The sequence below is a fragment of the Carlito syrichta genome, unplaced genomic scaffold (genome assembly GCF_000164805.1).
Source record: "Carlito syrichta isolate Samal-C Ts95f unplaced genomic scaffold, Tarsius_syrichta-2.0.1 Scaffold315166, whole genome shotgun sequence".
NCBI lineage: Eukaryota > Metazoa > Chordata > Mammalia > Primates > Tarsiidae > Carlito > Carlito syrichta.
The window spans coordinates 167,695-184,643 of NW_007259262.1; the positions used below are offsets into that span (position 1 = coordinate 167,695).

At 31.8% G+C, this 16,949-nt stretch overlaps 1 protein-coding gene across 1 annotated transcript in view; it reads right to left on the reverse strand.

Annotated features, from left to right (window-relative positions):
* SI (sucrase-isomaltase) overlaps window positions 1-16,949 on the reverse strand; it is a 100,970-nt gene that overhangs the window by 20,243 nt on the left and 63,778 nt on the right. The window contains exons 27-36 of the mRNA XM_008072422.1: window positions 15,587-15,755; window positions 13,509-13,605; window positions 13,302-13,414; window positions 13,088-13,213; window positions 11,288-11,416; window positions 10,456-10,566; window positions 9,618-9,680; window positions 6,636-6,752; window positions 4,837-4,924; window positions 3,842-3,980 (exon numbers count right to left, since the gene is read on the reverse strand). Coding sequence (XP_008070613.1) covers window positions 3,842-3,980; window positions 4,837-4,924; window positions 6,636-6,752; window positions 9,618-9,680; window positions 10,456-10,566; window positions 11,288-11,416; window positions 13,088-13,213; window positions 13,302-13,414; window positions 13,509-13,605; window positions 15,587-15,755 — 1,152 coding nt within the window. The remainder of the gene's footprint in view (window positions 1-3,841; window positions 3,981-4,836; window positions 4,925-6,635; window positions 6,753-9,617; window positions 9,681-10,455; window positions 10,567-11,287; window positions 11,417-13,087; window positions 13,214-13,301; window positions 13,415-13,508; window positions 13,606-15,586; window positions 15,756-16,949) is intronic.

Consider the following 16,949-nt stretch of genomic DNA (forward strand, 5'->3'; position numbering starts at 1 on the left):
ATTCTAAATGCTCTCACCAACCACAAAAGCTTGACAAATATGCTAATTATCCTGATTTCATCATCTCCCAATATATTTATGTACGGAAACATCACCTTGTACCCCATCAATATGTACAATTGTTGTCAATTTAAAATAAAATAAAACTATAAAAAATAAAATATGTTCACAATAATTTTCTCTTAAGGGAAATGAATTCTTTAATATTAGAATACTCTTCATATAGAATATTTATTTGCAGTCATGAAAGATATGAAGTCCCATCACTATAGGTAAATTTTTATTATTTCTAACAATGTTCCAACTTTACAAATGATTTAGTCACAATTAACTTAGTTTAATTGTCCAGTGGTTCCAGTTGACTTTGGAAAATTCAGCTTATAGAAAAGATTCTAGAGTTGCATTACCAAGGCATTTTTGTTATATGTTTATTATTGCTTATGCGCGCATTTCCTTAAAAAGTGTTTGAAAAATTACAAATATTTTCAATTTTTATAAAAATGGCTTTCCTAAGAAGAAAACAATATTTATTATATTACAAAAGTGGAATGTAAGAAAGTAAATATTAAATTTTAAAGCATATTTTAAATCTTCCAATAATAAATAAATAGCTTATCTTTATTTTAGTCATAGTTTCTAAAAATTAATTTCAAATTAACTCACTTAATTATGGTTTTAATTACAAAAGAAAGCAATTTATAAATTTGTTCCATGCATTTCTATTTCATGATTGGATTATATTTAATTCTTTTAGAATACGGGTTGCAGTGATGTAAATTATTATAAAATTATTTTCCTCAATTTTGTATATACAATTCTTTGGAAACTGAAGCTATGTTACTAAATTATCTTCAAAAAACAATATATTTAGTATCCATTAAAAACAAACTTGCCCAATTCACTTCTCAAATATTTACATTTTATTCAGAAAATATAATTCCAGTTTTAGGTTCAGATTGGATTATAAGTATTTTGTAGGTTAAAGTATTTTCATTGTTTTTTACTGCATAATAAAAAATTGAAATTTGAAATTGCCTTTAGCAAGGCAACAATGTAAAGTTAAGTCATGAAATACGTCTACAGATTCTGTTTTTAAGTTTTTTAAAACAGTAATATACCAACTGCTTTAATGTTTTACTCAGTCATATTATTCAGAATGAAATATCTGAGATGTGTTCAGTATCTGTTCAGCTGACTAACAGTTAATTAACAGAAAGTTACAATTGCAACTAAAATAACTTTCAAGTAAAGTGGAAAGGTGAACTGCATTGTGTTTGTTTTTGTCTACACTAATTTTTAAATTATTATTATTATCATTTAAAAGATGCAGTTAGAGACCACTTATAATATACAACCCTCTCATCCCTAAAAGGCACTCACTTTTCCAGGAAGTAACATTAAACATAGCAAGGCAATATAGTTTTCCAAGTGGCTAATTAGTCCAGTCTGCAAAATTGTTTGAGAAAATAATTTATGACTGTTGATTTTTCATTGCATTCTAAAATAATTACAAAAATCTTGAGCTTACTTATGTAAAAACTATATAACAACTTAATCATCCAAAGGGAGTCAAATAAGTTTGTTTATCTCAGTCTTCAATAACAAAAAATATGTAGTAATCCCTAAAGTCTTTCAAAGGATCATTGAAGATGAAAATATAATAGTTATATAAATCCATGAATATTTATCTTAAGTTTGAACTCACAATTTTAGATAGATTTATAAATGTATTTTTTCCTGTATTTGAAGCATAGGCTTTATTTCGCTATAGCATTGAATTATTTTAATTTATAAAAGGAAGAGATCAACTAAAGCTAAAGGCTAAAATATTGTGTATGGGATTTCTGTATAAAGCTTTTTTATTTGTCATTATATCCATGGTTCTTTCTCTGAAACTATTTGTGATTTCTCAAGTTAATGATATCCAATTTCTGTATCCATTCAATCTATTCTCTTGTTTTGTTGATTTATTCAATGTTAAATGAAGAACAGAGCAGGAAAAAGTAGTTGAATGTCAAATGTGTGGCAGTTTTTAAAGACAGAAAGTTAAGTCACAAAAAGGAACAAAATGCTATGGTCTGGATGACTCGAGGAAAAAAGTATGTTTATAATTTATTTAGTTTTCCTCAATGATAAAAAGTCTTTACTCTTCATAATTTGCTTAAATGTAAAATGTAAATTGTTCAGAGTGCCCTTTTATACATATACTGAACATAAGAATATATTTAATGTCTAAATTTTTTGTATATGCAATATTAAAACATTAATTCTAAAAGTATCTGAAAGATAAAAAATCTAAGGTTATGTATGTATCAATTGGTCTATTTAACTTAACATTTAAAGCTGATTAGTCTTCAATTAATTGAAATTAATATTACTGCCATCTATGTAGAAGAATGCTTTTCAATTTTTGTTAAATTGCATACTTTAAACTCACAGCACATAGTTTTTGCCTGTGAGATCACCAGTCCATTTTAAAATTTTTGTTCTCTTCAATGTCTATAGCTTTAGGCAAAATGAGGTTAGCTAAAGATAATTGAGCACCAATATTATGTTTCAGTAAGGTTAATTAAAAGTAACGACATAATAAAAAGGCATTGTTGAAAACAGTTTGTTCACGCTTAAAACGACTTGGAGTTCCTACTTTGGGATTTGGTGAACAAATTTGTGGTCATATATATGCATACAATAATTTATTAATTCACTCAATTTATTCTGAGTTGAATAAGAGTTAGGTGCAAGACATAAGATAAGAATGTTTCACTAAGTGAGGGATAAAATCCACACTTTTTACTCCAAAATGCTTTTCATTCTTTTAACAACTTCAGTCATTTACTGAAGTAGAGGGTTCTCACCATGGATGCTCGCTAGAATTGCCAGGGAATTTTTTAAAAATCCATATGCTTAGGCTATAAAAGAGACCAATTAAATTAGCATTTATTAAAAACCTCCAGGTGATTACAACGTGTAGTCAAAAGCCAGTGATCTAGAACTGTGCTGTCTAATATGTGGCCATTAATCACCTATTATTTCACATTTAATTATTTAACATTATTCAAATAAAATTTAAAAACTTAAAAATTCAATTTCTGAGTCACTCTAGCCACATTGTTCAGTGATCATATAAGATTAGTGGGCACCACATTGGCACCCAGAATTATCGAAGATTTCTATAATTGTCGAAGTTTCTATTGGATAGTGCTAATAAAGACTTGATATTCAGAGAATGGTCTGTGTTCCTTCATCATTGACTTTACATAGGAGATTGCTAAAAATGTAGATTTGCATGAACATTAAAATTTAAGAAGCTTAATATCATTAAGAAATTATCTAATTTGCTAATAATGAATTTAAGTAACAGATTTAGCCAAACTTTAATGACTTAATTAATGACATAAGATTATATGGTGTTTACACACTTATTCACTCAGCTCTACTCATTGAGCTCCTACTATTTGCCGGGTACTGTGCTGGGTACATGATGAGAAAAAATAAAAATGGTCCAGGATTATTTTTGGACTAGGATGATAATGAAAAACAATAACAACACAGGTAGGTACATAAGTAGATGATAGATATAGATAATAGATGATGATTGATAGATGATAGAGATAGATAGATAGATAGATAGATAGATAGATAGATAGATAGATAGATAGACAGACAGATAGGAAGAAAAACAATTTTTTCTAAGTGCTATGAAGGTAAAAGTAAGTTATAGAGAACAATTGGGAAGTAGGGGGCTGCCAGAAAAGATCATCAGGACTTCTAAAACAAGTAGCATTAAAACTATCTAAAGGATATGAAAAAGTCAGAGGAGATAACTACGAACATCACTTACTCATAAGTAGGCTTTATCTGTGACCACCCATACAGATTATGAACATCATAATGCAAAACTGATGATCCATCACTAAGAATCTGCTCAGTTTCCATGCACATTGTTCTGAAATGTAATCCATCCATTCTTTTTGTGAGTTCTGGGGAGAATCAATGAAAAAATTGAACAATGTCTGTATTGAAATGTGTATCACATAACTACATATTCTTTCGGCAAAGACATTAATTACTGTTTTAAAATAACTTAATTTTTAACCATTTTTACACTTTGTATATACTATTATAAACAAAAAAATGGTCTTCAATTGTAACAATTACGTGAATTAATAAAAACATGAAAAATAAGTAAACTCCTAAATTTCTACAACTTTTAGTGCATTTAGATAGAAAATATTGATTATATTTTTATTCCAAAAATGACCTTGGCATCATAAAGCCCTGAGGTTAAGAATCATAAAAATGCATTCACTTTTTCTATTTAATATCTCTTTTTTCCCAGAGCTCTGCCATCACTTTATAAGTTCATAGTTTCTGAAGTTTTCTGTCTACATAAGAGAATGAGGATAAATGTTGGAGGTCCAACCCTTTTTTCCCTACCAGGGATAGGCAGAGAAGTATTGTTAGTATTTTTTCACTTATTCTTAGTAAAGAACTTATTTAAAAATTATTTTAAAAATAACTTTGCTTTTTTATCCTAAGGAGTATTTAAATTTCTCAAACCTGAGAGAATTCTTAAGACCAAAGTAACAATTTCAAATAAATTTAGAAATATGTTAAAATGTTATCTATTTAGAAATAGATAAAATGTGCTTTTTAATTTATTTTCTTAAAATAGTGTTAAAAAATATTGAAAATGGATCAAGGTATGGCCCGGGGCGGGGGGAATGGAAACTGAAAATGTAAATCCTACTTCCTATCTCCTAAAGTATATAAAAACTAATTTAAAAATAATAATAAATTCACAATAATGTCAAATGTATAGCAGCCATACTGTACCTGGAAAATAAGGTGGATAATTCAGTTCTCTATTTCTGCATTGATTACTAGTTGTCCCATTTACAAAACTTGATGGCTCATTCATATCCTTAAAGAAAGTGAGAAAGATAAATAAGAAATAAATTTGGAACATATGTTCTCAAAGGAATGAACTCAGAATGTGAATAAATTAGAATAGCATATTTGAGCAATAATATATTTAGTCATTATTCTAAAAGACAAAAGAATAAACATCTCAATGACACTAAATAATTTGGTTTAGCTCAGTGTTCAATCTATGCCTCCTTTTGAGAAACATAAAATGTCCTATTTTCCCTGTATTGTGCATTATATATATAAAAGCAAACTGTCGTATATATTTCCAAGATATAAGTTAAATTATCACTTCTTTCCCCTTCATTCCTGCCCTGAACCCAAAATCAATTGTTTTATTTTTAAAACAAGATGTAGCTAACAAATACAGAAAATTTCAAGTTGTGTCTCTGTAGAACACATATTTCGGAGTCTCAGTTACCACGCACAAAGGGACAATGATCAAATATATAAATTAGCTGCAACTTAAAGGTGATTTCCTCCACCTGAAAACAGATTATCTTCTCTGAATCAGTATATCATTCTCAGGGATATACATAAGAGAGTGCCTTATAGTACATGACTTTTATACATCCTATAAACATTGTGTCCCATTAATATGTCAAAAATCTATGCTTTATACAATCTTATATCCTTAAGGCTTACACATAGTGGCACCTCTATAGAGCTTTCTTCAATTTAAAAAATAAGTAAACTGGTAGTCAGGTGTGGTGGTTCATTTCTGTAATCCCAGGACTTTGGGAGGCCAAGGCAGCAGGATTGCTTGAGCCCAGAAGTTTGAGACAAGCCTAGGCAATATAGCAAGACTTTGTCTCTACAAAAAAAAATAAATAAATAATAATAATAATAATAATAATTAGCCTGGCATAGTGGTTGTGCCTGTGGTCTCAGCTACTCGGGAAGCTGAGGTGGAAGCAGAGGCTTTGGTGAGCTGTAATTGCACCACTGCACTCCAGCCTAGGTGACAGTCTTAGACTATGACTCAAAAGAAGGGAAGGATAGAGGTGTGGAGGGAGAGAGGGAAGGAGTATGTGAAGAAAGGAGGGAGTGAGGAAAGGAGGGAGAGAGGGAGGGAGGGAGGGAGGGAAGGAAGGAAGGAAGGAAGGAAGGAAGGAAGGAAGGAAGGAAGGAAGGAAAGAGGAAGGAAGGAAACTAATGCTTTTCAGTGGAAAACCAAGTAAAAAAATATCAACACCAGAAATGTAGAGAAGTATTACATAAAGCCTTCTATATTACATATTCACTTGTGGTAAATTCTTTTTTATGCTATCTCAAAATTATATTACTAAAAATCTTTATACTAATATTTTAAAGTTATATCTAAAGAAGTAACTGAAAGACAACTTTGTTAAATTTATGTTAAAATTTCTTGTACAAAGTACCAGCAGTTATTTAAACATGAAATCTGTTTCTGTTACCATTAAATGAAAATAAATGTATACAGATATTTATTAATAGCTAGAATGAGAGGCTATTTTACTTCTTTTGTCAAATGGAAAATGTCTGAAAAATAGCATCCATATGCATAAGTTGAATTATGAAATAAATTTTAGCACTTTCTTGTATATGAAACTTCTATGTAAAAAAATGAGTGAACTAATTTTCGCAGAAAATATTTTGTAGACATTATTAGGGCTGAGTAAGAATTTTGTACAATCACTGCATAATAAATAACTTAAAAGATAAATTGTTCAAAGTTTACTTACAATCCACAAGCCATCAAACTTCATCTGTTCATTATAGAAGTCTATAATTTCCTGTGCCCACCACTCTGCTGTGGAATTCCTGAAGAAATCTGGAAAAGCTACGTGAGCTCTGGAAGCCTGTAAAACCACAATTGAGACCCACATGTAGAAAGTCACAGGAGAACCCCTGTTTGTCTACAACTAAATGTACCCATCAGCTTCGCAAGTCACACAAGTGCTGGTGAAGGCTGCCTAACCTCAACCGTCATTGCATGAATGCATGTGACGTTCCTACAACCACATCAGCAGCAATGGGAAGTGAAGAGAGAGACGTGCATAGAAGAGTACAGCCTATGGGTCTTATTTGGATTACGAAGAAACATCTCAGAACCCACAGAAATTCATTTGTAGTGCTTTCCAGAGTGATAGGGAAGCCTTTTCTCTATGTCTGTAGAGCTCCATGCCTCAAACTTACCCTTGTGGAGTTGGTAAAAGAGGAAAGGACCTGTAGTAAAGTCTGATTTCCTGATTAAAACACATGACTACACAACTTTCTGTCTCCTCAGGACTAATATGTCATCCCACCCACTCCAACCTACTGCTTCTCTTCCTCTCTCAAATCTAATCCTTCCCATCCCCATATATGTGTTTTATTCCATTCTTTACTAAGAAACTCTCCCACTTGCCCTACCACACACTAAGTTCCAAGGTCAGAGTCGCTGTGTGCTAGCAAAAGATTGATCTTCTGCAGCTAAATTAATGGTAAATGTCTCAAAAACATGGCATAACCTTAATGTTTACTGGGACATTTTAAGACTTTGTCATAATAGAACAATCTTCTTTAGGAACAGGATATGGAAGACAATGTACAAGAAAACGTGAAGAGAAAAAGTGCCAAGAGTAGTGAAAAGAGAGAGTTACAAAATATGTATCATGGATATTATTAAGCATCAAAAGGGACATGATTTTATCATCTTGCCCAACAATTGCATTTGATGCATAAGGACAGAGGCTTGGGGGAATTACATCAATTGTCTGTTTTCTATGTTAGGATCTCCCCCAGATCACAACCATGTTTAGTAAGAAAGGTAGTCCCAGATCTTGTTTCTTTACTTCTACTTTTCAGCTCTTTGCATAATTCATTTGCTGGTTTATTCTTTAAAGTGGCTGCATGCATCTCTTAAACACAAATCACTGATTATATTCAGGAAATTAATCAGGTGCGTGTGATCCAACCTTTTTTATATCTGTTGTGGAAGAGGATCCCCAGGGATTCTACAAAAATTGAAGCTACCTTCTACACTTGTATAAGAAGTCATGCTCGTCTTTCCAGTGGCACAACTATTACCCAAGAGTTGTGGGTAGAACTCATATTGAAATAAAACTCTGACTTTATTTTTTTCAATAACACAGTTCAGTATGATCAGTTCTTTGACTCTACTTTAAATTAGCTTTGTAATTTTTAAGCTCACAGTTTTTTTACACTTACGTGCACTTGTATGATTTAATGATAATTTGATCTGAATAACAGAATAATTGCCAACTTTTCTTCCTTTTTTAAAATTGATTTTTAAATTCCTTATTTTTTTCTGCTCCAATTTTTATTTCCTTTCTTCTGCTAACTATAGGCTAAGTTTGCACTTTTTTGGTTCCTTGAGGTATAAAGTTAGGTTATTTATTTGATATCTTTCTTATTTATAACATAGATGTTTAATATTATGAACTCTTCCCTTAGTATTGCTTTTACTGCATCCCAAGAGTTTGATTATGTTGTATTTTTAGTTTTGTTTGTCTGAATAATTTTTTACATTTCCTTTTGATTTTGGGGGCCCACTGACTGTTCAAAATTGTAGTATTGATTTTCACATATTTGTGAACTGTCTTGTTTCCTTTCTGCTGCTGCTTTCTAGTTTAATTACATTGTAGCTAAGATGAAAAATGAATTGTTTCAATTTTCTTAAATTTGTTGACTTGTTTTGTGACCTAGCATGATCTATCCTGGAGAATGTTCTTTGTGCATTTGATAGGTAGTCTGCTGCTGTTGGGTAGAATGTTCTTTATAAGTCTGTTAAGTTCATTTTGTCCATAGTGCTATTAAAGACTGTTGTTTCTTTGTTGATTTTCTATTCGGTCATTATATTTATTTTTGTCCTATTATAATGTTATTGAATGAGGTAATGAAGTCTTCAACTACTATTGAATTGCTGTCTATTTCTCCATTGAGTTCTGTAAATGTTTGCTTTATATATTAAGTTAAGTGCATATGTTTTATAATTGCTGTTTTTCCCTAACAAATTGGCCCTTTTGTTGTTTTGCAATGACTTTTTGTCTCTTGTGACAGTCTTTGACTTAAAATTTATTTTCTCTGATATAAAGCTAGCCATCCTTGCTCCTTCTTGGTCATTTTTTCATGAAATATCTTTTTCATTCTTTTTGCTTTCATAGATGAACCTTGAGGCAATCATGCTGAGTGAAATAAGTCAGCAAATAGAACAAATGCTGCATGATTCAACTTACATGAGGTATCTAAAATAATCAGACTCTTAAAAGCAGAGGGTAGACCAAGACTGGAAGCAGGGGAAAATAAGGAGATGCTAAACAACACACGTGAAAATCTCAATTATTCAGAATAAATAAGTTCTAGGGATCTGCTGTACAACACGGTACCTATAGTTTACAATACTGTATCGTATACGTAAAAGGTATAAGAAGGTAGATTGCATGTTAAATATTATTATTATTATTACAATGAAATACTTTAGAAAAATAATGATTGCTTGAATTAAATCAAGTAAAATATAAACGTGTTTAATAGAGTGACTGATACAATTTGCTATAGGAAAAAGTAAGTAACTTTGATCTAAATGTGTTCTGATATAAATAAACATAAGCCATCTATTTTCAAGGTAAGTATTGAAATTGAATTATTGGTTAAAATGATCAATCTTTAGTCCAAATTTTAGATGCCATTTACTTATGTATTTAGTTAATTATAAAACGTACATTCACAGCTTCATCTTCAGTTAGACTTTCATCTATTGTTACATTGGGCAAATCTGGCCAAACCTACAAGAGATAAGACATGGAAAAAAGTTCCAAATAAATTCAGTATAATATAATTAGGATGTAAATCAAGTGCAATGGAGTATTATAGACTCAAGTATTATAGACATATAAACATAGTAGAGTTATAAAGACCAAAAAATGTTGATACAATAATTAACTAATTTATATAGCTTTTTAAATTTCACCGCTCTTATCACTGTCTTAATTTTGGTCCAAGATTTAATTATGTCTCCTATTATGGGATTTGTGGGCCTTTGGCTGTTGTTGTTTATTATAGTTATGCTATTGGATCTTTTTGTTGATCATATTTTTATTTAAAAGCCAAAGTCTGAATATTATTGATTATATAAAATACAATGAATTACATTACTTGTTCCAAGTTAGAATGATAAGTGTAAGTCTTAAAAAAAAGTTGTCTTTATTAATGAGATGCTATTAACAGAACTACAAACATCTAAATGCCTCCTGCAGTATAGAATAATGAGTATCTATCTTATTAATGGTGGTTTTCTGATAAAACACAAAAGGTACAAGAAATATAACAAAATACAACTTAAAGGTAAAGCAAACAACATTTGGACATACAAACTTATATAAATTATTTCTTTGTGTCTAATAATTTGGATTGAACTCAAAAGTATTATTTTATTAGCTATTAAATTATAAAATTTCAGTATATCTCACCTTCTGAATGTTTTAATTTTTAAATTTATATAGAAACTTTCAATGAAATAATATTTTTATACTTATTTATTTCAAAATATCAATTTAGTACCTTTGCCCAACAAATATCATTGGTGTTAGGCCATTTGACAAAGACATCTTTCTCCTGCCCTCTGTCAAATGCAGGGTAAGCATCCGTTTCATTCCCCGAAATGGCAGGATCCTAAATTAAAATAAAATATAAACAAGGTACTTATAGAATAAAAGTATAGCAATTTGGATAATTCACTATGAAACATAATTTATCATTATTACATTATTATAATATTGTTCTCTCGCATAAACTGGAAAGTGGAATAAACACCAGTGTTCTAGCTAGACTGACTTCCGAATTCCTTAGAAGGACATTCTAAGGACTATTGAAAATGTATTGGCTATGATTTCAAGAAGGTTTGCTAGAATTTTTTGTTTTGTTTTATTTCTATGGTGGGATTTTTGGCTACCAACCTTGCTTCCTATAATACAGTGATAAAGGAAAATTATCTTCTGAGTCACCAACCTAAAGACTCATATATGATATGAAGAGTATAGGAAGGGATCCCAGAAAGTGACTTGAGAATTGCATAAAAATAGAAAATCTGCCATTACTTTTTGATAACTTGCACAAATTGAGGCCAGTTTGTAGCTTGAATGGTAAACAGAAAAGAGCTTGCCTATGACTCCCAGCTTTAGACTTTGATCTCTAAAGATGTACTAAGTATAAAGGTAGCTGGCAGCAGCCCATGCAAATAAAATGAAGTGCTGAAGAAAGAAAGTTTTAGATTTGGGAGCAGAATCCACAGTTATCTACTTCCTATTTTGAAACCCATTTTCCCCATCCCTCTCATTTTGGAAGAATTAATAAAAACAAGATAATAAGGCTCAGATAAACTATAAATACTGACCAGGATAATAATGTATCTCATTCCTTCTCCTCTTATTTTGTCAACAAACGCAGGAAGGTCTCGGAATTCTTCACCAATTGTAAAGTCTAGTTGTCTTTCCATGTAATCAATGTCTGTGTATTGAACATCCTGAAATATATGAGGATTGTGACAGCAAGATAAGACACAGAAACGAGTGAGTGTATAGTGTTGTGTCATAATTATAAAAGTAACAATAATATGAACATTTCAATTCTTTTTCTAGATCCCAAAAAGAATTAATCAAGTATTTTAGTATTCAAGGAGTAAAAGTAGTGTGTAAAGATGTGTGTAAATACATTCTACAAACAGCTTCTTATAAATGTTCTATTTGTCCACAGTTCATTTAGTAATTTTTATTTAGGAGTCAAAATTCTTTTAAATCATGTATGTTCTATAATTCTCAAGGAAAACAGGAAGACGGAGGGATAAAAGGATTTGCAATGCTATGAAATTGGTAAATTGGAATAAAATTCATAAAAGCAGAGGATGATTACCCAAGACTGGAAGGAGAAGAAAATAAGGAGTTACGAAACGACAGGCATAAAAATCTCAATTATGAAGGATAAATAAAATCTTGGGATCTGCAGTACAACATTGCTCACATAGTATGACAAATTGGAATTTTGTACAGTGTATACAGAAATAGTTGCCCTATTTCTGGGAACTGTAAAGCAAATATGAGATAATTTTTAATAATTCTAATATTGGCAAAAGGAGAGGAGTGTTAGCAAAGTCATCAATTATTAAATATTTATAAGATTCCTCTTGTATTATCCATCAAAGTCATTTTTAGAATAACAGTCCAGCTTAAAGAAGCAAAACACTGCTTACAGATAGGTACTTGCAAATATGATTATACTAACAACTAAATTTTATCATGAAATTTTCAACTTTGTCTAAATTTAAAAATTGCTAATTATTTTATGTTAATTGACATTAGCTTAATTTATCCTAGGAGTTCTAGAAAGGATAGCTGATATGGTGGAAATAATCAAGTAAAACCTCCCTCTTTATAATAAATTTCCACTTGCATGTTTCTGTATCATCAATCTATACAATTAATTTTCCCATAATAATATATTCTGGAACTATATATTGGATTCAACTGTAAGTACCAGTGTCCTATAATAAAGGGTCTTTTGATTCTTCTGAGAATGAACTCTTATATGCGAACCATCTCGTGTTTCAGTGTTACCGACCTGATCCCTGGAATTCCTTAATCTTGCTAAAACATAAATTTGCAGGGACCAATTATTTGCAGATACTTTGTAATATTTAGTTTCCCAAACAATGAGGGCAGAGAATAATTTCCAAAGTCTCTTATTCTGAATTATACATTACAATCTATTATCTTTTCCAGAGCCTAAAAAATCACCCATTTTCACCTCCAACTTGTTCTCTGTAATTTGTCATATTCATTGATAATATAGATTTCTGTGAGTTCTTACTCTAACATAAAGAAAACACACAGAATGCATTTGACTGCTTGTGCAACCCAACATTTATTAAAAAAAAAAAAAAAGAGCAAGTGCAAGGTGACTTATTTAGGACAACTAAAGGCCATAGAATTGGGGAGGAAGAAGAAATACAAAGGGTATTATCCCTTCTTTATCAATCTGACAGAGACACTGTATATAAATCTCATAAGGTTTAAATCTACTAAGAAACTAAACATTATTATCAACTATTTATATTAATTTCAAAGTGTATGTGTTTAATTATTTCATTCTATTTTATATATTTCATATTTAACATTATTTTTAAAATTGATATACATACATAAGGGATCTTGGCAGCCACCATTTCATTATAGACTTGCTGAACCTGTGAAGTATTTCTGTATCCATAACGACATAACTGGAATCCTAAAGCCCAATAAGGTGGCATGACTGGATAGCCAATTACCTTTAAAAAAAAGTTTTTTTCAAGTAAGAACTAAGAGAATTAATTTACTTTATATTATAAAAAAAACACTTAAAATATGCAATCGTACTTCATGGTATTGCTTTGTTGTAGCTTCTGGGGTTGGGCCCAAAAACATATAAAAATCCAAGATGCCTCCAATTATGCGGTAAGTTAAAGCAGGAGTTGGCTGGAATGTAACATCTGGAAATCCAAATAAAGATTCCATTTTTATCCATGCATAGAATATTATATTATTAAAGTGTCACATGAGAAATTCAGCAAACGATTGTTTTACCCATTGCATTACTGTTGAGTAAGAGAACTCCATGAGCATTTTCCTCATCTTCCAGAGCCATGTAATAGGGATGAAATCCATAGGAATTAAGTTTGTACTGAAATAAAAGAAGAATTAGTACAATACATATTCAAATAATAATATCACGTGAATTTAATCCACACTATTTTTAAGTTTATTATTAGGATGAGCTTTGGGTTTTAAATGTTTCTTTTTTTATACACTCAAACTATGCTTGAATTAAAATAAATGTGCTTCCCTTGGAAAATAATCTATTATTTATATTGTTACTACTTTAGAGCACACAAATTCATAGACAAGTATGTAACACTCACAAATACTGCCACGTTAACTGATGTAGAATTCTACTGGCATTAGAGAACTTGGGCTTCTGTTCAAAGGTTCTCTGTTTTAATTTATTTATGAACCGACACTTCTTTTTCCATAATAAAATATTCTAGAAGTTATCAAAATGATAAAAGTAATCAAATTGTACAGAAAGTAAGACCTTAAATTTATATATCTTATATTTATAAAACAATGCATTTTATATTTAAAAATAATTAATTGTCCCATACTCAAACTTCAGTAAAATATTAACATGTGAGATAAATTTTATGTGCTGAGAATCAAGATTATATTAATCTAACAATATCTACACCAATGCTGAAAAGAATTTCAGAATGAATTTTGATAAAACATATCCTTCTGAATTGGTATAAATAACACCAGTCTTCAATAACTAAGATTAGATTATTATGATATAAGTAAAAGATGTTTAGTACATGACAATAGAAATGGTTATACAGGGCCTGGCTCGGTGGCTCAGCCTGTAATCCCAGCACTTTGGCAGACTGAGGTGAATGAATTGCCTGAACCTGCAGGTTCAAGACCAGTCTGGGCAAATTGGCAAGACCTTGTCTCTATAAAAAGTAAATTTTAAAAATTAGCCTGTCATAGTAGCGTGTGCCTGTAGTTCTGGCTACTTGGAAGACTGAAGCTGAAGGATCGTCGGAGCCCATCAGGTCAACGCTGGGGTGGCCATGAGCATGCCACTCTATTCCAGTCTAGGCGTCAACTCAAAAAAAAAAGTGGTTATACTGTATTATTAAATATATCCTTTGAAGCGTTCATCACATGTGAAAAAGGAAAATACATTAATTTTTATTAAAATGCGTCTTTTCATGATATGTTGATATTATTTTTTGTATAATGAATTAAATATATATAAAATGTGTTGCACTGACAGTATAAAACTTTGGGAAAAGTGTCATAAATATATAAAAACATGTTCTAAAGATATAACTAGCAGTTTGACCACGTAAAAATATACAACTGCAATTGTAGGTTATAACGGAAAAAAGAAACAATCAATAGCTAAGAAGACAAAAAAAATCACATAGAACTTTAGGCAGTTATTTTCTAAAAGCTGGAGTCAAGATAGACCTTACAGGGAGTACTGAATCAGCATGTTCTTTCTTTCTTTTTCTTTTTTTTTCTTTTTTTTTTTTTTGAGTTGGGGTCTCACTCTGTCGCCCAGACTGGAGTGCAGGGGCCGCTCCCGGCCACCGCAGCCTCGACCTGCCGGGCTCCGGCGATCCTTCCGCCTCAGCCTTCCGAGTAGCCGGAATTACAGGCATGCGCTACCACGCCCGGCTGATTTTTTGATTTTATTGTAGAGATGAAGTCTCGCTGCCCAGGCAGGTCTCGAACCCGCGGGCTCGGGCAATCCACTCACCTCAGTCTCCCAAAGGCGCGGGATTACAGGCTGAGCCACCGAGCCCGGCTCAGCATGTTCTTTCTACACATTTGAAAGGGTTAAGAGATTTGGTCACAACCTGGTTCTCACTGGAGTCAAGGAAGTTGTTACCCATCCACTCCTCTGCTTTTACCTCTAATTCATGGCAATGTTTTTTGTTTTTGTTTTTGTTTTCAGAAAATCACTCTAGCTGCTCTGGAGCTCTCTAGCTAACTCCTTGGCCATTACTACTCTCCTGAAGTACAGACTATAAGGAAGTGGCTCGAATCCCACCCATGGTCTCAGTCACCTTCTGGGATAGTCAAATGAGGGTACCTACACCAGGGGGTTGGTCTCTGGTGAACATTCCCCACGTATGCCAATTCAGGTCTCGCTTAAACGCTGTGTGTTCCACTTCCCCAAAGCCATATACATATTCTGATGGCAGGCGAGTTGATATCTGAATGAACTGATTATTAAAAGCAAATCCAGGCAGGCAAGAATCCCAACTGGAAAAAAAATAAAATATTCCATGTCTTTAAAAATATATGCAAAGTAATATCACAAATAATAATGACTATTCTGTCTTAGGTGATCTGAAAATCAGTCATTTAAAAATATATAAGTCTCATTATACCCAGTTACCAATTGAAAATAGATAATTACTCCAATACATTTTTCTTTTATTTAAGCTAAGGGATATATAAATTATGTTTCATATACTTATGTGTGAATCATAATATGAATAATATTTTTTTAAATATTTATCTTTAGATAAATATTGATTTTAAAAATAAAATTAATATGAAATCCTAAATGATCCAGTAATATATGACTTAGAAATTTAAAATCCTCCATTTTTCTGTTCCCTTGAGATCAATCCCAAACATTTTTTTCATAGAAAATTGTAAAAACTCTAGCCGGGCCTGGTGGTGTGCACCTTTAGTTCCAGCTACGGAAGGCTGAGGCGGAAGGATTGCCTAAGCCCAGCAGGTAGCCATGAGCCTGCCACTGCATTCCAGCCTGGGCGACAAGAGTGAGACTCCAACTCAAAAGGAAAAAAAAACTGTAAAAAATCAATGTATGATTGATTTTTATCAACTATAATCATAATGGATATTAAAATTTCAAACACTCTTCCATTACTACTCCCAATTGTACTTTCTTACTTTATTTAATATTTATAAAAATAAGTATGTATAAAGAAATGTGTATCAAAGAATGCATTATTATTTGAGTCATAAAGAAGGAAGGAAAGAAAGGAAGTTGACAGGAAGGGGAAACATAAGTATTAAAAATAATCTGGGACATATTTAAAATGTTTAATTATCTTGGAAAACAATTTAATTGGGAATTGTGCTTCCCAAACAGCAACAAATAACACCCTTGCACTAGGATGTTTTAACTTCTCATGCTTTTGAATCAAAAAATTGTCATAACAAGAAAGTCATTAAAAATTAAAATACAGGTCGGGCTCGGTGGCTCAGTCTGTAATCCCGCGCCTTTGGGAGGCTGAGGTGAGTGGATTGCCTGAGCCCACAGGTTCGAGACCCGCCTGGGCGGCGAGACCTCATCTCTACAATAAATCCAAAAATCAGCCGGGCATGGTAGCGCATGCCTGTAATTCCGGCTACTCGGAAGGCTGAGACGGAAGGATCGCCGGAGCCCAGCAGGTCGAGGCTGCGGTGGCCGGGAGCGGCGAA